Genomic DNA, 21,227 nt, shown 5'->3' with positions numbered 1-21,227 from the left:
AGCTCAGTTTTCGACATTTTCCGTTTTCAAATTCCGTCGGGTTGAAAAGCGTTTTCGAAAAGCTCCATTTTCGTGACGGATTAGTGTGGACGGTTGGGCTAACCGCAGAAATAAAGCCAAATTTTCAAATTTTTCCGGCGTAGTGCGGACCTTGCACTTTGACGTGGGATTTAGTTGTGCTCGTGCAAAACTTTACAGCTTCAAAAATTAATTTCTGTTAAAAATTTAGCATCGCTTCTTCAAGAGATTGTTACACCAGTTATTTTTGTCTCGATGAAGACACTGTTACGTATTGTAATTATTATATTGACATTTTATTGTTGGCCAGTGTAATGTTTGTTGACCGAGTTCTCTATAAGTTCTAAAAACGGTTGCAAATTTGAATGACAAAAAGACGTTAACGTCATTCTTGGAATAAACAGAACTCGCTTTGCAGTCGTGCACCTTGTCTCGGAATGACACATGTTTATTGTAACGTTTTTTTAACCTTTTAATCCACAAGACAACGCTCAGAATGTCGGCTGTTCTTATGCACTTAAAGTGACTTTCTTAACTCGCAAATTACTTATGTGAGTCCAAAATGCTATCAACAGGCATCCACGGGTTAAGGATGAAGGTCAGTTGTCTTGCTGTAGCTGGCACTTGTTACCCAATATAAATAAGAGGGTTTAAGGGATTTTTTTTCTCTCCCCTTTCATACAAGGCGGTTCAAAGGCTTGATGTTCGATATTTACGTATTGGTTCCAAACAACGCCGGGCATCCGATTTGATCGCAGTAGTACATGTATTCGTCATATCGATCCGAGATTTAGACTAGCTGTTTACAAACATGCAACTATTACATTTTAATACAATGACTTAATCTCTGTAAACCGGCCACGCATTTTCATAAACCGGTTTTCGCCAATTGCTTATCTTCAAATTCTATCCCCAAGTTCATTAGATTAGAAAATTTAATTTTACAAAATTTAGTACGAGAGCAGAGATGAATCTCTGTACTATTAAGGCAGAGACTTTAAGAATTTCTAGTTTCACTATGACCAAGGAATCCCTCGGGTTTATAAATGCCCTTAAAATGGATGTTTCCGCAAAGTTTGCGATGCACTGTGAAATAAAAACACGTTTGTTATACGTGTCTGTTATTAACGTGGAGATCGCAGTCCAGTTAACAATTTTACAAATAATGTAAGGAGGCAAAAGTCGCTAGTCATTCCACAAAACTGGTTCGTCACATCCGGAAATCTTTGCTATTTCCGAGCTGTTTACCTACTAAGCAGTCACTGGTCGCGAGATACGAAGCACGAAGCGCTTTACTCGTAACTGTCGTGACAACTTCCTGCAACTTCTAAATTTACCGTCACTGCTGTGAATAAAAAACGAATCTTTCTTCCTTACATCTTCAAATACATGCTGGGACAAACTTGTCGAGAAAAGAGGAAGATATATACTCACTCTTGACACTCCAATCAAGTTTTTGGCGAGATATGCTCCCCGAAAAATTGTTACTCGCGTATCGGAGTCTGTTTAACTTTCAAGACCTGACTTGGTTTTCCAATATCCGTATGTTTACCGGCGAACAAAGACGCAAAAGCTAAGCCAATCAAGTCGCTCAGTTTTCATAATGCTTAAATTCAGTGTAAACAAATAGTGATTAGTAAAGCTGCTGCAGGTTCGTGCTCCGTAACATACACAGAGCAAAGAGTCCCGGTAAAAATACAGATTCGTCACTGCAATAAATGAAAACATTGCAACTCGTGATTAGTCAGTAAACGTGGAAAAATGGCTATCTACGATTGTCTGAAACGGCATCAAGATCCACTTTGGACTGAGCTCGAGGTGGAAAAATTTTGGAACGTCATGCGGCCGTACCTGGTGCATCTGCTTGGAGACGAGATGCCGCTTCCAGACTTTAACATTGACTTTTCATGTCTTGACTCAAACAATGTCAAGGACAAACAACTTTGCATGAATGTAGTGCATGGCTGTTTGTGGAAAGGAAAATATTCGCTAGCTGTAGCGAATCTGAAGGCCGTGGAAACCTTTTTTGACGGTGAAAACAAAGGCCGGCAATATCATACAATTGCAGAAGAGCTTCGTACTTTGGAAGATGTTTTCAAACGCAGCCGCTTCGACCGGTAAGGTGTAATATGCGCAAGTTTGCGTTATATTTACGTAGAACTCTATCAGTTGCGGGGAACAAAACAACACAAAAAATAAAGAAACACAAATAATATCTGGCAATGCATAATTTAAAAATTTTCGAGTTTTACTTTTTTACACTGAAATGCATATTGCTACATAAATAATTAAATATATCTCATTTTCTCAGGTGCGTATTGATGAACTGATAGTAGAAGTGGAAAAAATCTGAATATTATTCAAATGCGTATGTTTTTTTCGGAAAATGAGTTTTATGATTGTAGTAACCGATTAAAATTGAGTGGTTTTATTTTTACCTAAACGGCTGTTGCGATATATCCAAGCCGCGAGAAAAGGAGAAATTGTGCTATATATGACAACAGTTGTCTCTCTAATTAAGAAAATTCGACAGGAACGCGCAACTCATATGATGCATTTTTTCCCCTTGCAGCCGCCATGTTTTGCCTCAATGTTCAATGTACATGGGGAAGAGCATTGCACCTTATAACATGTCCTCTGGAGTCACATAACAACCGAGATGCTGAAGGAACAAGGCTTGTTTACATCTGCAGCGCTATTGAACTCGGAAGTTGAACGCAAATCGGATTACGTAACGCAACATATCGTAACGTAGGTTAGCGTAACGTAGCGATTGCGCAAGGTAACACACGTAACACGCTGAAGTAACTTACAAACCGATGGTGTATCACTCGAACCGACGAAAAGATGCGTTTGCTACATCCAAAATGGTCTCTGGTCTAAATATAAGCCTTGTGTAAAAAAAAAAAAAAGCGGCCCTGTTTTGCAATTGTAATTTAGCTCGACACTCGGTGAGCACTTTCAATCGCTTTATAAATACAAAGAGACCTAATATGCCTGTCTATCTATTCTCTATTACACCTGTATGCATGAGTAAACCTAAACGTTTATCAGGCTAAATATGTACAATGAAAAAAACTTTCCTCGCTTCTTTACTTTTAATCCCAAAATATCTTTTGTTCTTTCATTGTGGGTAATCTATGTTCGATCGTTATCCACCAAACAGGAAACGTTACCTTTTTTTGCAGCAAATATTTGTGCATGGAAAAGCGAAAAAGCTCATAGATTCTGAAAATAATTGTGAATTTTATGTTGTATCACTTTTGAGCATTTAAGAACGTAGACTGTTTTTATCTATTCACATCAGTGTAAGATAGTTTCCCCTATTAAACAAAGTAACAAAGTGCTAATCAAGTCCTTCTGCAAAGATGTATATAATGACTCGGGGGGCGAGGGGGTACTCCCTTATATGGGCTATATAGGTACGTGCGGACCCAAAGGGTAGGGTTATTCACCCGTTTTGGTAATAAATAATGTATCAATTTTGGCCATTTCGGTTGAAAATAAGGTATGGTTTTTGCACTCTGGTCTTGAATTGGGTATGCTTCTTAGTCAATAAGACCGTCAACAAAAGCCCTTCACAACTTATGTTTAGGGCAACTGTGTCAGCTGCAACGGTCATAAATAGGGTATCGAATTTTTGGTCAGGTCTAAATAGGGTAGCAAAAAAAAGGAGATTTTGGTCATAACTAGGGTAAGGGTTTTGGGAAGTGGGCCGCACAACTCCACCCAACTTTTCTGGAAGTACCCCCCCCCCCCCCCCTCCAGGATAATGATCAAATAGACCTTTTATCTATAAGAGGAAATCAAGTTACGACGACTCAAGCTAGTTGGCATTATAAGCCTTGTAATTCCTCCATTGAATGTGTGATGTAAAATAAATCATATAGTGACGCAGTTTCAAACTTTGTAGCGAATGCAGGAAACATGCATTCCTGGATTTCTAGAATAAAAACGTAATGACCCTCATTATAATAAAGTAATTTGCGATTTATTTGTTCGCCCATCTGCTTCTGTCATTTTTATCTCCTTACCTTCCATAAAAAAGAACCAGCTTGCTGTCTTTCTCGGCTTGTCATTGACTACGATCGACTAGATTCTTAAAATTATTCACTCCCCCTTTAAATACTGTAAGCCAACAACGATGAATTCAGCCTCGTCCTGGCGCACTTCTTGGCCTTTCCTCTATATGTATCTAATCCCGTTCACAGACGCCTCGGTTCTCTTGGTTCGCACCGAGAATCAGAAATCAGACCGCAGGATACAGGACTGGACTGGATAAGCCGCATGACCCCTGTTTTCTTGGACCTTCTAACAAGGAACCACAGTGAAAGACTATATGATCCCGAACACATAAATGAGCCTACTTTCATTTCATGTGCGCATTCCAAATCGTCGAACTATTTTACTACGAGCTCGAGCGACGACGACCCATTTTTGGCGCCAAATTAAAAGGGAGACACTGAACGTTTCATATTTTTCGTTTTACAATCCGATATGGTTTTTGAAACTATAAATCCCTTTTCGTGAATATTCAATGTCGCACAGTTATGCCGTACCCAGTGAGAAAAGTTGCCCGACTTCAATGCCTGTCCTGTTTTAATACATAGACTGACGTTAGGACAGTGAAGGTTTTCCCGTCTACTGAATCATGATTGGTCTATTCAAATTTCAGGTGCGCCAGTCGTACTTTTTCGAGGTGGAGAGAAGACCCTGGACACGAGGTTGTTCTGATGGATGTATTTAATCAGTCAGGAAGTCGTAGGCAACAAAACAGAATCTAAAGAAACCTGACGCAAGTAGCTTACCTTTAAAACGAAGTCCTTTTACTCCCTGTGTAAAAGGGGAAATGAAAGGGAGGCAAATAATAATAAAAAGGAAACCCGATCGATAGATCTGGTCGTGTTACTTTTCATATATTTTAATTTTTTAAACTTAACACGGTACGTGTTAAAACTCCATACTCCAGAAGGAAAATATCAGTAAGAAATCCTAGAATACTTGTACCTAAGACATGACAATTATAAAGAAACACCACTGGGAATCATTTCATTTTTTTTAAACTTCCATTTTTTTTTAACTGGAATTTATTCAACGCCTCCTTAGAAGGCGTTAGAATTTACCTACAAAATAAGAACATTTTAAGAATTCAAAAATCGTAAGAATGTAACGTACGCAGAATTCAATTGTTATCTCGAAAAAAAAAAATAACAACAACAACAATCGAGGAGTGCACAGATTAACTTGTTTAGTCCACGATTTACTAATTTTCAAAATACAACATCGTATTTTAAGGCTAATTTTATCAAATAAAATCTTCGAATAACTTTGCTTCATACACCTTTTTTGTACCATTTAGTACATGAATTCATCTTAAATCTATGTCGCCATTTTCACAGAAATCGAAGTCAATTGTTCCCTCGACATCGAAGAGATTTTTTGAGCGAATTCTCTCATTACCAATCGGTTGTTTGTCTGGCGCACCAGGATTTTCTGAGGGAGCGGTTTTTTCATTACTGTCTCTATTCACAGAAGAGCTTTCGCCATTGGTTGTAGATGTAACATCTGAAACGAGAAAACAAAATGCGTTAACTGAACGGAATGTTATGTTCTTATGTTACGTTACGTTACGTTACGTTACGTAACAAAATACCGTACAGTCCAATCCATTGCAATTTATTGATGGTTTCCAACCAATCCGGAGAGATTAGGCCTGGCGGCCATATTGGATGACACAAACAATGTTTATGTCAACCAATATGGCGACGATGACGTCATATGAAAACAAAGATGTTAGAGCCATTGGAGGAAGCCGACTTTTCAACGTTCAGTTGGCCATTTGCAAGTTGCCTTTTGCCTCTGTGTTAAAAGGAGTCTTCGTACAAAACCATTCATATGAAAATGTGTTCCCTTTACAGGTTCTCTTTCATGCAAATCAAACTCATTATTGCACGAGGACCCGACCTGAAACAGAGGCAAAAGGTAGCTGGGAAATAAAGAAAGAAAGAAAGAGAAAATCTGTGTCGAATCTCTGATTTTGTTGCTTCTTAGTTGCGCGAGTGAATGAACGCGTGGCAAGAGAGCTCTGTTCTTGTAAATAGCTAACTGGTTTGTCTCCAGCCAGCTTGGATTCTTACAATGTTATGTTGAATTTGAATTATTTTTTTCAGTTATTTGTTGCCGAGGGTAAATAAAGGTTACTTATTTATTTAGTTATTTGTTTGTTTATATATTTATTTTTTGTTAGTGTTGACACCGACTACACACTACACAAGTCAGCTGAACGAACAGGATTCACTGAACTTGCAGCAAGCCAATTTCGATATATTAAATTTCCAACTCGGCTCCGAGGCCTAGGGGAACAAAACAAACTAGAAGAAATCGAATCGAGGTTGAGGGATGAGTAATTTAATTTCCTTTGTTCTATTGCCCCAAGTCTCGGAGCCAGGCGGCGGGCGGGCAAAATTCACCGGTGCCCATTTATACTCCTGAATGGAGAGAAGTGTCATGCCCAAGAACACGACACTGTGAGCCCGGTCAGCTTTCAGATTCGTAAGCCTTGCGACTTGCAATTTATTTCTGCAATTATCATCTCGACTCTGACTCTTTGCAAAGGGCAGAACACACCATAATTTTTGTAGCTTTCATAGTTCAACGCGTCGTATTTAAAAAGCATTTTGTCCTCACTAACCTCCAAAATGATTTTCTAGACTTACCTTGGTTTAAACTTGAAGCTTTTTCAAGACTAGGGCGATCACGTTTTACGTCAACTTTAATCCAGTCATTAACAGTACTTTCCGCAACTTTCGGTCGAGCTCCTTTCCCTACATGACTTCCATCAACACTTTTATTTCGTCTGAGTAACTTGTGTCTCTCTGAACTGGTGTTCTTACGCGACTTAAAAGATAGTGTTCTGGGGGCTTTAGCATTCACGCTAACATCGTCCTCGTGTTTAATAGCTTTTCTAATTCGTTGTTGTTCCAGAAACTTGTGGCTTGTTCCTTGCGAAGGAATGTGCAACTGGGCGGTGTCTACAGGCGGCGCTGAAACAGGTCTGTCTGTTTGATCCACTGCAATAGTTTCTTCTGGCAAGTCACCTAAACTACGCTGACTAAGCGAGTTCGAATTGTCTCCCTTGTTACCCGGATTTTCTACATTCTGCATTTGATTAAGTTGCGCGGCAGTCACTGGCGTTGGTGCGGCAGATTTCGCATCGGATGTCGAGGCATTCATCGTCTTTAGAAGCACGTCGTCTAGTTTAGGATTAGAAGGAGAGGATTCGGAGGATCCGCCAGATCCTGAAGTGGAAGGTCGCTTCTTCTCGCGTTTTAAAGGAGACTTCCTTATTATTGTAAGAGGTGCGGATTTATGCGAGTCACTAGAAGAATAGGACACCATAATGATTAACCAAGTTCATAGGATTAGGTAAATCTTAATCCACAGTCTATGATGATACGAGATATTACAGAGACCTTACGCAATATTCGATGGCGACAGCCACGACGACGCCAAGTAGACAATGTATTACTAATTAACCTCAGAGTTTCGTATTTATCTAGAAATCTATTCAGTGTCTGCTGAATTTGCTGCAAATGCATTAAGTTCCAAATAGAAATACGACAAATTAGCCTGCGTAGTGGTTCACGTTCTCGAAAATAAAACAAACAATAACAACAACAACAACAAAAATAACAAACCAAAAACAAACAAACAAACAAACAACAACAACAAAAAACTGCAACAACAACGACCAAAAAAAGGAAATTGGTCATTTCACGTTGTTGATTTGTAAAGGACGGCCACGAAATGTACCGAGACTCATTTTGATCATTAAGCTTTTTGTTTGGCGAGCGTTCTCGTTACCGTTGCCGTCGTGTTTTGCGTAAGGTTTCCTACAAATATAAATCGAGCGACCACAAAACAGGAGTCCCAGTTGTTCCATCGCAACTATGATTAGTTGCACAACAGTATATTATTTCAAAAAGATAAGCAAGCGTTCCCGTACGATCGAAAGAGATTTTAATGCAGACCTTGAAGCTCAAAGGTTTGGTTGCATGTACCTGTACATGAAGAGGGTATTAAAAATGACCTTTTCATATCATTTCTACCAATGTTCAACTTTGCTTTCGTTACTCACTTACCTTGTTCGGAATTTCGTTTCAAGTAAGTCTTTTAGGTTTGGTAGGGTGTTACGTAAGTTAGGTGTCCCCAGGCTGTTAGTCTGCCGAAGCTAAGAACACAGAAGAGAAAATTATTGTGCACAACCATTATGAAATGTGGCTAAATATCATTTAGGCAAGGTTAAACTTGAGCTAATGCAGCCAGCTAGCGTGCCCATTCAGCTAATATCATTTAGGCAAGTTAAATATGAGCTTATGCAGCCAGCGGTTTCCCTGTTTGGGAGTAGGTGACCTGTGGGGCGGCCTTCAGGGGTTTTGCAGGGGCTCATGGTTCATTGCATAATTGTTGTAGTGTATTCAGCTGATTGTTGCGGATCAGTTGCACTGCTTTGCTCGCGAATCATTGTGGATTCTTGCACCCTCTCCTCCCTCCCGTTTTGTTCTTGGTCAGGGTAAGTATTCTTCAGGTAAGTAGTTTCCACTGAATTTCTTTCAGTGTGACGGTGCCGGTTAGCGGACGCTCATTGGGTGGTTCCTGCTTTCCAGGGTTGCCATGGATACCTCCTAGCGGCTTATGGCTTTGGCGCCCCGCTAACCTCAGCTCATCTATTTGTGATGAGTTTAAGTAAAGTTAGAAGTACAATAAACAGGAGAGCTTTCCTCGAATTGCCCAATTCCATAGAAACCAAGATCGATGAAACCTTAACGGCAATGCTTTGATTTGGCAGAACAGCAAGCTAGTAAGATTGCAATACAGACAAACTTGAAACACATGAAGTTCAATTTTGTTCCGATACTGTCGCAGGTGGCCCAAACTCAGTATATGAGCGTCATTATCACTTTACAAAAAGCGACATCACGTACAGTAATAAAAGTTCAACCCTAATAAATCACACGGGGCATTAGTCACGTTATCCTTTGTAAGAACCCGTATGGGTCGCTTTTGACTCTACAAAATTAGCAATAAAATTTTCCTTGAAGCTCACCTACAGACCTACCGTACTGTAGGCGTCTTAGCGACAAGTTCAGGCTTTTTCTGAGCAGCGTGGTATTCCACCCCAAGAAACGCTACCTGCTACTTACAAAATCTTACCTGGGCTATATTCTTGTTCAAAAGGAAAGTGCCGTAATAAAATTGGATTCTTTCTTTACCTTTATTGTACAACGGGAATCTGAAAAGCAAAAGGGCAGTATTTACTACGCAATTCTTCAAGCGTGTAAAGTCAAAGATTTCTGTTCTTACTTACTGTCTGTCTTTCTCCGCAACTTTTTCTATCGCAAAATCCATAATGGTGGATCTCGAGCCGCGGGAGTTCATGGGATATCTCAAAGGTAGATCCAGAAACTGAGCTATCATACTGACCAGGTGACACGTGTAACCAAGGGCAACCGACAGGGTCTCGTCGTCCATAGCTGGAAAAAAGATATACATCATGTAAACTGCATCAAAAGTAACCTCCAGATGGATTTTATTTAAATTGGTGTATTGATGAACACAGAGCCGGAGAGAGGAAGCGATATCACAACATGCACCACTGACCCAGTGCCCGTGAAACTTCCTTTATTAACACTTCCCCACCTCCAACGGTTTACCCAGACACAAATCCTTCAATTTTTATTTGTCAAATTAAACTGAATTCAGATTGTGCACTTCGATAATACATCGAGAAACTAGTGTAATAATGTTGACTTACCTTGAAATTCGTCTGACTCACAATTAGGAAGCCGTACACCACAAATAAGAAACTCTTTCGAAGTTTGTAGCTGCAAGAGAAAGCCATTTAATTATAGCAAAGTTCAACTGGCTTGAGAAGGCGCAACCCGAGTCAAATATCACACATAGAAATCGAGAGCGACTAATCTTTTCAGTATAAATGTACTAGTCGTTCAAAACTTTATCTAAAACAGATTAGTAGAATTCACCTTGAACACTGCCGTAAATGCTGTAATCTGATTGAGTGATCGCACACTATCAGCCATTATAGTTCACCACTAAATTTTCTCCGATTCTTATTGGTTTAAATTGATCACGTGACGCGATAGTGTTCATCCGTGAAGAGACACTATCAGCCCATAGTGCCCGTCCGAGGAGAATACCCGGATGGATAGTACTCGTCCGTGTAAATGTTTCTGCAAGGAAGCGGGCTTACAGAAAGTAAACAATTGAAATGTATTAAGCGAGTTTTTGTCTGTTTTCTTTTTCAAAATTTACATTTGGCTTTAACGACCTTTCACGGCTTTCATCTAAAAAAGCTGAAAATAATTCAATATGAATTTTGAACTGGTGCGCGGAAGAAAATTTAGTGGTAAACAATAAAGACAATAGAGTGTTTATGTCTCGGAACTATCGGTCTGATAGTTGTCCCTTGGAAATTTGATGTTCTTAAAACTAGCATATTTGCTCTCGAAGCTTCGCTTCTCGGGCAAATATTTGTTTTAAGAACATCAAATTTCCGCGGGGCAACTATCAACCGATAGTTCCTCGACAGAAACACTCTATTGTTTAATTAGTATGCAGCGGCTAGAGGTCGTCTTCGAAATGGCGACATTTTATTCATTTTTCCAAAGTTTTGGAGGAACCTTTTGATGTAAATGGTAATTAAATTCCTAAGAAGGCTAAAAGAAGGACATTTACGGTTTCTTGACTTTAAAAAGTTCGAAATTATTGAAAAAATGATGCGCACACACACACAATTGCAATTTTTAAAGACAATTCAATCCGAGCGATCTTTCTAAATTTCAGTTAGAATTCTACTAAAACAATTAGATTATTCGCTCTCAATTTCTATGACGTGATAGCCTCTCAAAGAAATTTCGAGCTCATAATCTAATTATTAATTTAGAATATATTAAACTTTCTCCAACAAGTTGCAACAAGCGACTTACTAGACCCAGTGAAAGTTACTGGGAATTCGAGTAAATGCGTAACCATACGATTTTCTATTCTACAGTACGCGAATCCGACAAGTGCAATAAAAGGAAACGATGCCTTTGTGTGCGCAACCTGTGATCACGATTGTGCATAAACTTTCCTATCCTGTTTACACCAAGTTGGATAATGACAAACTGAAAACCTTGCACGCTATTTTCTGTTTCTTACCTCAACTATAGGGTAAATATTCATTAGTTCAGAGATGAGCTGCCTTCGTCTAAAATTCAGGTGAGCAGTCAACTTTACGAAAGATTCTCTGCAAGACAAAGAAAAAAGATAGTTACGATATTCTCATCACCAACAAACTGTGCTTGCCAATTATGAATTGTTACTGAAACAAGATTTCAAATGTTGATCACTGTTGCAAATGAAAAAGTCTGCATACAAGCCAAGTGGCCCATCAGGGCGGTGCTTATCCCAGTGTCTGCAGCATAAAGCGATTAGGAGTATTTCTACTCCTCCCTGAATGGGATGCTAGTCCAACGCAGGGTTACCCCCAGCATTAAGTTCGCCAGTACCCATTTATACACCTGGGTGGAGAGAGGCATTGTGAGAGTCAAGTGTCTTGTCTAAGGACACAACAAAATGTTCCTGGCCAGGACTGGAAGCCGGACTGCTCGATTTGGAGATGAGCACACTAAACATGAGGCCACCACGCCTCCAAAGGGTTGATATAAATCGACGTACCTTTTCACTACATGTGCTTGTTTGTGTTCTCGCAAAGATGCTCTGTTAGAGTCAAGCTTTTCTTTGTTCCGTCCAAGGTTGTTTTCTGTGAGGTATTGAAAATGAGAAGAGTTTGGACTGAATTTAATAAGGTGCACTAAAATTCGAACATTTCAGTAATACACAGACAACTCACAGATATATATGTTGAGACACACTAGGGGACATGTTGCCGACATTCGACTGACAGTCAACCAACGGTCGACTGACAGTTGGTTGACAGTGGGCCGACAGTTGACCAAAAGTCGGCCCACTGTTGGCCGACCCAACAGTTGGTCGACAGTTAGCCGACAGGGAACTGTTCTTCACTTTTACTGGGACATGAGGCATGGACATGATGTAGTGACAATTTTCGCCACGTGACATGCCTATTTTTACGAAGTTCTGTCGGGGAGACAAGATTTGTCCCCACAACATGTTGCATGAAATTCAGGTGGTTTGTATTTGTGCAAAACAACCTTATTTTTCATTGTCCCATTGTGCACACTGCTCTTGCACCTATCCCCATGGCAACATAGAAATGAACCAATATCTGCTTTGTGTGCAGCAGCTTGCTTAATGTCCTTCAGTAACATCCATCATATATGTACACAGGAAGCCACTTAACATCCCCACAACATAACCCTTAACATGTGCTGACCTTGAAACTTATGTGCATTATCAATGCATACAAAGGGCTGTAGATACCACACATTACTATATGGCTGTGTCTCACAAGGACTAGGAACTACTGGATTCACAAATTTTATTGGCTGAAATAGATATTGAAAGCAGTCTAGATTTTCCCGTCTAGACCGGCAACTAGACTGGCAATGTTTTGCAGTGAAAAAGCTGTAAACTAAAATGCAAAAATGTTTTCTTCTAACAATATTTATTAATAGAAGTGCCAAAAAGCCTGATAAGAAAAAAAAGTAAAGAAGACTAGCAAACTTTGGCAGGATTAAGTGTGGCTCATCGCTATTCGCAAGCAAAATGTCGGCTAGTACAGACTGGTTACATTCAACGAATTAAAATGTTCTTGTTTGCACCATATAATAAACATCTTATTAACAGAGCTTAGTCGGTCAGTATGGGAGAATCTTGACCTCAGTCGTATGTACAGACCTCATTACGTTCAGTCTGTACTCATGACCTCAGTCAAGATTCTCCTACACAGACCTCCTGCTCGGTTAATAAGAGCCAAGTAATGATCTCACCTCGTTCTCTGAGCTTTTTTAAGACGCTCTGCTCTTCTTCTCTTTCTGTTGTTCAAAAAAAAAAAAAAAAAAAAAAAATAATAATAATAATACAACTATTTTAATCATGGCTTAATTAACACGTAAGGGTGGAATGCTGTTTCAATATCAATCACAAAAGTGAAGTTACAAAACAATAAAAAACACCTTTCAGCAAAAGTTTCTGCTTTGACAGGCACTCCTCTCTTAGAAGTTTGAGCTTCAATTTCAGCATCTCCTCTTCTGATAACTGCAGTACAGAGGTGGGAGAAAATTACATTTATAATTATATAAACTTGATAATTTGAGATGTATGTCACAACCACAGGAATGCAACAATGGATGACTGTGATTGTAAAAAAAATTGGCTCAGTACTTTCACAGATAATGCCATGGAAACAAACCAAAAAACTCCTATGAAATTGGCCATTTCTTACCCATAGATTTTCGGTGAAATTTGCCCTGAAAATTCCCGTGAAATCGCTTGTTTTATTTTCCCACAAATTTGTCTCCGAAAATCATGTGAAATTTGACTTTTTTTTTGCGACCTAGCAAAAGCCCTGTATTAAGGATTAAGCGATCTTTTCACTACTGGTGGTTCACTAGCCTAGCTCCATGAAAAATAAGGAAGCTGCTGAGAGCTTAATTTCCAAATGGACAGATGCTCATAAATAAATATTTTAAATCAGTATAATTAAAGGACAGCATTAAAAATCATTGATTTTTTTTTCTGAAGTAGCACTTACTTGTGATGTGCACTTCATATCAGATTCAACTTTGCTCTGGATGGACTGACGCACATCTTTAACTGACAGCTGAGAACCTAGGATGGCTTTCTGTATTGATTGTAGCCTATCGACAAGAGGACAAACTCAACTTTAGAATACATGTGGTAGGGACAACTTATGCAGTTGTAAGTAGAAAAGCTTGAATGTAAATTTAACAATAGAATATTGAAGTTTAATTGTGCATCACTGAGTTATGATGGAAGACATGTGGAAAGTTTGAAGAGTGCAAAAAAGTCTAAGAGTTGCTCGAGGCACAGCCAGTATTTAGTAAAGAACTAAAAGAATATAATGTACAACAAAGTTATAAAAAACGAGAAAACTGGAACTAAATTTTATTAGCTAAATTTTTCTCATTTTAAATAATTATGTAGCTAGAATCATCCACTGAAATGCCCAGGTAACGGCTTGGTGTTGTTTACGCCTGCTTCATTGGTATTGGCAGTGTGATATGAGTCCAGTCAGAGTTCTTAGCAAATGGTGATCACCTTGATTGATCCCTCTTTTTGTTTGGAAGTCAATAGGGTGATTATTTGTACGTACAGTGCACATGTAGTCTTTATTTTCCCCATTCTCCAAACACAATTATGCCACGTGGAAATTGCAAACTATGTAGAAAATGATGGGTAGAGAAAGAGATGACAACTTCCAACACAGACTTGTGTACACTTTCGGAAACGTCTTTCGTCTTGTTCATTAGTGACTGGCTGGATGAACCTCTCGCAACTTTCAAACAGCCCCTTTGCGGCCTAAAACCTCACATCTCGCTTTGCTTGCTTACACTATTTTACCCTGAGACTCGTGAGGTTGACTTGTGGTAAACCTAGTATATGTACAGTACTGAACAGTGCTAACTTCTCAAAAGAAATCTACTAATAACCTACCTTTGAACAGAAGAGAGTGTACATGATGTATGAACCTATAAAATGAAATAAATATTAATAATAAATAAGTATAACTAAGATTATTTGAGGAGGATGGGGTGTTGGACGCTAACAGTTCACATGATTTTCTCTCAGTGCCTTTGAGAGGCAGCAGCAAGGAAGATTAAAAGAAGAAGAGGATTATATGTACTTCAAAATCATTAACAAAGAATGATCTACTTGGATAAAATGTGGTGATTCAGAATGAAAAAGGAACCAGTTGCCTACATGTACAAAATAATGTACATGTATTTGAACTTCACTTTTAAGTTTTTTGAAGATGGACCCCTTGATTCTCTCCTGCATTCACCACAGTCCATGGATTAATTAGCTAACAGGGACCCCGAAGACCATTTTAAAGTGGTAAGGGTAAAAAAATCTGGCCAACACAAACAAATGTTAAGGCTACTTTCAAGTAGAAAAATCCATATTTAATCCATGTCAGCTGGAGCCCTAGAGAATACAATAAATCCCAGCAATAAAAGTGATAGGGCTGCAAGTCATGTATTTCACAATCTGGGCTTCTGACTACACAGTAGTAGCTGTACCTGATCCGAGTCAACCTTAATGATGTCAGTCCTTTGTGAAACTGGCATTTCACCACTGTTCCCAACCTAAAACGACAAAGAAAAAGCACATTATGCCACACTATCAGCCTTGAAATATCAACTTACAGCACAATTGAAAAGCCCGGAGGGCAGTGTGATTAATTCTATGAGACACCAGTAAAAAGATCCACAGACAGATTTGTTTAACAGTTCATTAACAAATTTGGTTATGATTTAGTTTAACATTCACTACCCTCTCACCTTGTCTGACGACAGGACAGCAGGTGCACCATAGTACCCATCAATAAGACCAAAGATTACAGTGTTGTGTCCGTACTTACTGGACCTCACCTGAATAATAGATGAATAATAAAATACCAGTAAAATAACTTGGTGCACAACAGCAACTGTATAATTTACAAATTAATAACAACAGCAAAAAATTACAATTTGTTCCAATTACAATTTGAATTAAGTACATGTATTTTAATTTACCAGAGTATGGAAAGAGATCTAGACTACACTTTTGATGAGCAAACATTTAGTCCTGTCTTATAACCTTTTTACACCTGGCTTCTAAACCTTTGTTTTAAATATAAATCTAAGTTCTTACTATTAACCTAGTTTGAAACAAACTGACCTAAAGAACAAATTGACCTACAACATAAATGTACCTATTGGGGCACAACTAATATATCAATGATACTCTACTATACTTTACATGTATGCTGTCTGTACTGTGTTGTACTCTACTCTACTGTGCTGTAGGGTGCAGATAGGGTTCTACTTAAGACAACCTACAGTTATTGTAGTATAATTATATTAATTCATCTTATTTCTAATCAGTTACTACGAAAGGTTACGACTGAGTTTCTCTTTCTTTTTCCTGCACCATTCAGAAAACAAAACAAAACGAAACCAAAGCAAAAAAACTAATGAAATATTCTGGTACATTAAAATAGAATTATCATTTGGCTTAATACCCTTACTTTACTTTATTTCATTTTTATTCACTGAAAGGTATTTTTGTTATTTTTTTTTACAGTCAAAATTACCTGATCTCCAAGATACTGCAGGGAAGGGAAATGAACTTCCCAATCAATAATGAGTCTGAACTTGTCATTTTGTCCTCCCCATATTTTTAGCACCACAGCTAAATCTGGAGTCAAGGAAGAATTAAGTGTGACATAGGCTTTGACAAAGTACATATGAATGTACATACATGTATGTTGTGCATTGTATTAAAACATACATGTACGGTACCATACTTGTCACTTGGGCAATCAGTATAATGTGTGTTAGACATAATTGCAAGCCTGCAAATAATTTTTGTCTATAAGCAGGTCATTTGTCAGGCCAAAGACAAGTTTTGACCTGACAACAAGCCAGTCTGGTCGGACAATTTGTTTTCTGTTGTTAGAAATTAAAAATAAGAGACATTTGAGACATTTTGGTATGTCAGTGTAGACCCTTCGCCAAAATGTTGCAAAGTCAATTGAGTGTAAAATTGATACTAGCAACAGAAAGGGGACCTTTACATTAGGTCAGGTATTCTTTCACCATTAAAACTTGACAAATTTACAAACATTTGTACCCCTAGTTTGCCTTCACTCACTTAATCACACGTGTATTCCGTAGTTTCCCGTGTATCAAGTTTCCCAGAAAACCACAGGAAAATTCCGCGCAGACAGCTTGTCAGTATGAAAACTCACAATAGCATTCAGAGACTTGGAAATTGGCTGAAATGAATTCTTCGACTTTTTCTGAAGGCAAGTTTCCCCTGAAAAGTTTCGGGGTCAATTGAATAAAAAATTTGCACAATTACACGAAATTCGAATTGGAAGTAGTCGTGACTGGTGACTAGTCTACAAAGCATGACTGATTTGTGCATTTGCACGCTTTTCACAAAAACATGTCTACGGCACGGAAACTAATTCAAACTATACTGAATCACAGACTTAAAAACACATATAAAGAGCTATAACTGATTTTTGATCATATGGACTAGAAAAACATTTGGTTACGTTTTAGAGGTTTGAAAGTTTTTGAAAGCGATTCAATTCAGATAAAAGAAACGTGAGAATTTGGGCGTGTATCCAATTTGCATAATGTTTCAATTGGGTCAAATTATGACTAGAAATTAATTCCACAACACTTGCAGGTAACAAACTGCAAGTAACCACACAAGAACTCAGATTTTAGTAGTTTTTCAGACAAACGTAATTCAGACTACATGTAAATGGGACTTCATGATCTGTCATGACACCAGTGCAAAATGCGTACATTAACACGAAGCTTGAATGGTAGCGCTGATGTGGCGTGTTTACAATTCGATGTGACATTTGGGACGATGCATTGCGCACGATAGAATTATTTCTCAGAAATGGAGTAAAAATGAAACTGTGATAACAAAGCTTTTTTCTCTAGTATTGTGTGGCAGTATAATAAAATAACTTGTTTCATATTCGGTCACAAATTTCCAGTTAAAATATTTTTCGTTTTAGCAGAAAAGCCCGGTCAGTCTGTCTGACCAGACTAAGCTTTTACCTGTCAAAACCTCAAATTTACCGGACAATTGTCCGATGACCGACTGTTATTTGCAGGCTTGTAATTGTTTAAAAACAACCAACCAACCAAACAAAAACTAAATTCAAACTTTCCTAAAAAATAAATTTTTGACAGCTGTCTGTAATATTTGTCTGAGTTTGACAAAAGCAACAAAAAGTTGCTGAAAATTTAGGTCTTAAAAGGTTTTTTCACTTCAATTTTATTCTTTCACTTTCAAATCAATTTTTAATAAGGTATGGTACATGTGTATGGTACATGTGTATATATACTGTACATGTAATGATTGTAAAACACTTACATGTAAAATGGTAAAATTCAATTATTTTTACTACAGAAAACACACAATTAATATAATTTATGCAATTTAATGGAGTTAACAACAAGGAGCGAAAGTCTTTCCTTTGCAGTCAGTGGCGTTTAGATCTGTGCATGCACCAGGATTCCATGTGTTCTTGGGCCATACTCTTGGTGTTCAAGTAGTTTTACCTGGTCAGCGTATTCCTCGAGTGTCTGAGTCTCAAGCGCGGGCACTCCACTCAGAGGTTGTTTCCCCTCCCCTGTTCGCCCCTTCTCTTTCCACTATTTTATCAGTGTGACAGGTGGCCACTTTCTCCCTTCTGTGTGGAGACTCATGGCTGGGTTGCCAGGATTTGCCAGCCATGGGAGCAGTCTCCATCTAGGAGCTGGCTGCCCATGGTCGAAGCTCCTGGATGCCTCAGGCACCCAACCTCCACTTTGCGAGGCAGTTGTTAATATATGTAAATATAAAGGATACAAGACATGGCTGTGGATTGCTGTTCTGTCCATGCTGATGGCTCAAAACTTGCCCATGTTGGATTCTAAAAAGGTAAAAAGGATTCTTAGGTAACATAATTATAATTAAAAATAATAATCCAAGCTTATGGTCACGGTGACAGCTGGAATGTCTCATTGTCTGCAAATACACAATGTGTGATGAAGAATAACGTATCGAATGAATGCATAATGAAAATCTTTGACTGATTCACATATTGTTGGCACTTCCTATGTGGCCTAAAATGTTGTTAAAAATAATGTTTAATAAACAAAAGAGGCACAACACACTAATTAAACAACACGGGTATACAGACATAATAATTAATTATGCATTTAATAATTATTATTTATAATTAGTAATTATTTAGTATATATTCAGAATACTATTTAAACTAATATTTGTGAACATTATATACTTTATTCCATATACTCACTAATGAATACTTGATTTTCTCACTCGTGTAGATGGCTATAAAAGAATGAGCAAACAGGAATTAGCAATTACACATATACACATGTCATAAATGACAGTTATGTTTGGAACTTTTTGTCCTGGCAAAAACAAAAAACAAACAAACAAATAAACAAACAAAAAAACAAAAGCAAAAAATAAACAAACAAATAACAAAACCAAAACAATACAAAACAAAACAAATGACGAAAGTTCCAGTAAGTTCAGGCAATATGTTTGAATGATTTAAAGACAATATTCTCTCTGTGATCAGTGATGAAAACCATATATTTACAAATTGAGAACTTGAGAGATCTCAACTTGAAAGAAGAAAATCACTACTGAAAAATAAATTTCATATTAAACACTTTGTCCCAAACAAGTCTCACTTTTCTCAAATGAGTGCAAGCCTCTGAACTCAAAAAAAATCAATAAATTAAATCAAATCAAATCAAATGATAATAATTTTAATAGTACATTCCAGGCATACCTTCCTGAGATCCTCCGACACTGTGTAAAGTAAAGTAAGTTTCTAGCAAAGAATCAAGCAAACAATCCCCAGATAGAGCAAATTTTGGTACAATGTTCCGTACAGAGATACTTCTCAGGTGTCTTAGACGGAGCTGTGGAAAACATGGAGCCAAAGTACCATTACTGCATTTACGTGCAAGTGCCCCACTTATAAATAGGGGCAAGAAATTGACAGCTTAGAGATCCAACAAGAAGTTTAAAATTTGTTTAGCTGTGTTTTTTTTTGTTCATATTTTTGGGCTGTTCTGTACTATTCTGCCTTATAATGAAACTACAAATGTGGAGGCAGGAGTTCAATTCATAAATGTTTACAGCAGGAGGCTAGGGCAGCTGGTTTTCACAGGTGGGCAAAGATATTAGAGCTGAACTTGTTTGTGAGAAAAACGTTCTGCTACATGTAGATGGTCAAACCAGGCGGGCAAAACTGTCCTCATAGCCAGTCAATTTGCCCGGAGCCCAGACCTTAATGAAACCCCTGCAGTGGAAGTAAAAAAAAAAACAAACAAACAAACAAAAAAAAAAATAATGTTCTGTGCAAGTTTTGACCTGTAGGTCAATACACACAATTAATTAAGACTGCTTGTTTTTGCATATCTTGCTGCTTTTGCAGTCAAAGAAATATTTACGAGGAAGAATGTTTGCATAATTCAATGCATATCGTGAGTGCACATCACTCTACTGAAACAACAGTTGTTTAATCCTTCAAGATTGGTAAAGCTGCCTATTATATGCAATACCTACAAATTACACGTTAAACAATATTCCATGCCATTTGACACACCGTTGGAAAACCCTTGAAACACCAAAACACCAAAAACACACAATAGAAATTTAAAAAAAAAAAGTATATTAAAAAAAAGAGAGAGAGATCAAAGTAAATTAACAACATAAATAATTAATGTTATGTGGATGCAGGAGGCCATGCTGAAATGAAGCAAATATGTAAGTGATCCAAATTAAAGCTTGCAATAAATTTATTGTAAATTGCCCCCACCTTTCTAGCTTGTTCACTTTTCAGACAATTGACAACCCATTGGTAATGGAAGGTAGACAATACTTTAGTTATCTAGTTGCCGATAGCGCTAAATATTCACGGATATGTACCTCCACGTGGGTAAATAACAATTGATATTAATTTTATTCCATTGATCACAATTATGTTGTTTGTTTTGAGGGTGGTGACATAATATAATATTTGAACAGTTGACTGAATAAATCGCCTGGATTAAGTTACATTTGATTTTCTTTTATATGCAACCTAATTTAAGCTTACAAATGAAGATATCTTTAAAATATTATTCGTCCGATCGGAAATGTGTGTGCAAAAGCATTTGACAATTTTTTAATACTTAGCTCCAACAGAAAAATTAACTTAGCTAATGACAACATTGATGGAGCCACTTTTACGAGACCGCAATCCGATCGAGGTCATTGAGTGGGACATGTATGCAGATCGTTCGATGTTTGTTGGAGCGAGGGCAAAAGGGATAATTGTGGAAAAAGAATAGATCCACAGGCAGAAAATAGCACATACCTGCTGCGAAATTAGATTAAAATGTCTAACTCTTCCAAGACTTTCTTTACTGGCCATTTCCGGCGTGCAAACTCCAAGTAGA

The 21,227-nt window shown here is 37.9% G+C and overlaps 2 protein-coding genes across 2 annotated transcripts; one reads left to right on the top strand and one right to left on the bottom strand.

Annotated features, from left to right (window-relative positions):
* The first annotated feature begins 1,779 nt into the window (after window positions 1-1,779).
* Window positions 1,780-3,067, top strand: LOC145491718 (uncharacterized). Its single transcript, XM_081470964.1, has 2 exons — window positions 1,780-2,135; window positions 2,591-3,067. Exons 1-2 carry the CDS (start codon window positions 1,780-1,782, stop codon window positions 2,667-2,669), a joined length of 435 nt encoding a protein of 144 aa, XP_081327090.1. The 3' UTR covers window positions 2,670-3,067.
* Window positions 3,068-3,784: 717 nt separating this feature from the next.
* LOC145493870 (UV radiation resistance-associated protein-like) lies at window positions 3,785-21,222 on the bottom strand. The gene is made up of 19 exons (XM_081473346.1): window positions 21,146-21,222; window positions 19,571-19,703; window positions 19,064-19,098; window positions 18,610-18,673; window positions 16,322-16,419; window positions 15,528-15,617; window positions 15,267-15,332; window positions 14,680-14,714; window positions 13,757-13,862; window positions 13,179-13,260; window positions 12,993-13,037; window positions 11,758-11,842; window positions 11,239-11,326; window positions 9,833-9,902; window positions 9,386-9,551; window positions 9,232-9,310; window positions 8,160-8,248; window positions 6,735-7,396; window positions 3,785-5,583 (listed from the first exon to the last, which is right to left on the bottom strand). Exons 1-19 carry the CDS (start codon window positions 21,200-21,202, stop codon window positions 5,387-5,389), a joined length of 2,247 nt encoding a protein of 748 aa, XP_081329472.1. The 5' UTR covers window positions 21,203-21,222; the 3' UTR covers window positions 3,785-5,386.
* Window positions 21,223-21,227: the final 5 nt, after the last annotated feature.

The sequence above is a fragment of the Orbicella franksi genome, chromosome 7 (assembly GCF_964199315.1).
Source record: "Orbicella franksi chromosome 7, jaOrbFran1.1, whole genome shotgun sequence".
NCBI lineage: Eukaryota > Metazoa > Cnidaria > Anthozoa > Scleractinia > Merulinidae > Orbicella > Orbicella franksi.
The sequence above is the reverse complement of the archived record's forward strand: the minus strand, read 5'-3'. Positions and strand labels throughout refer to the sequence as shown.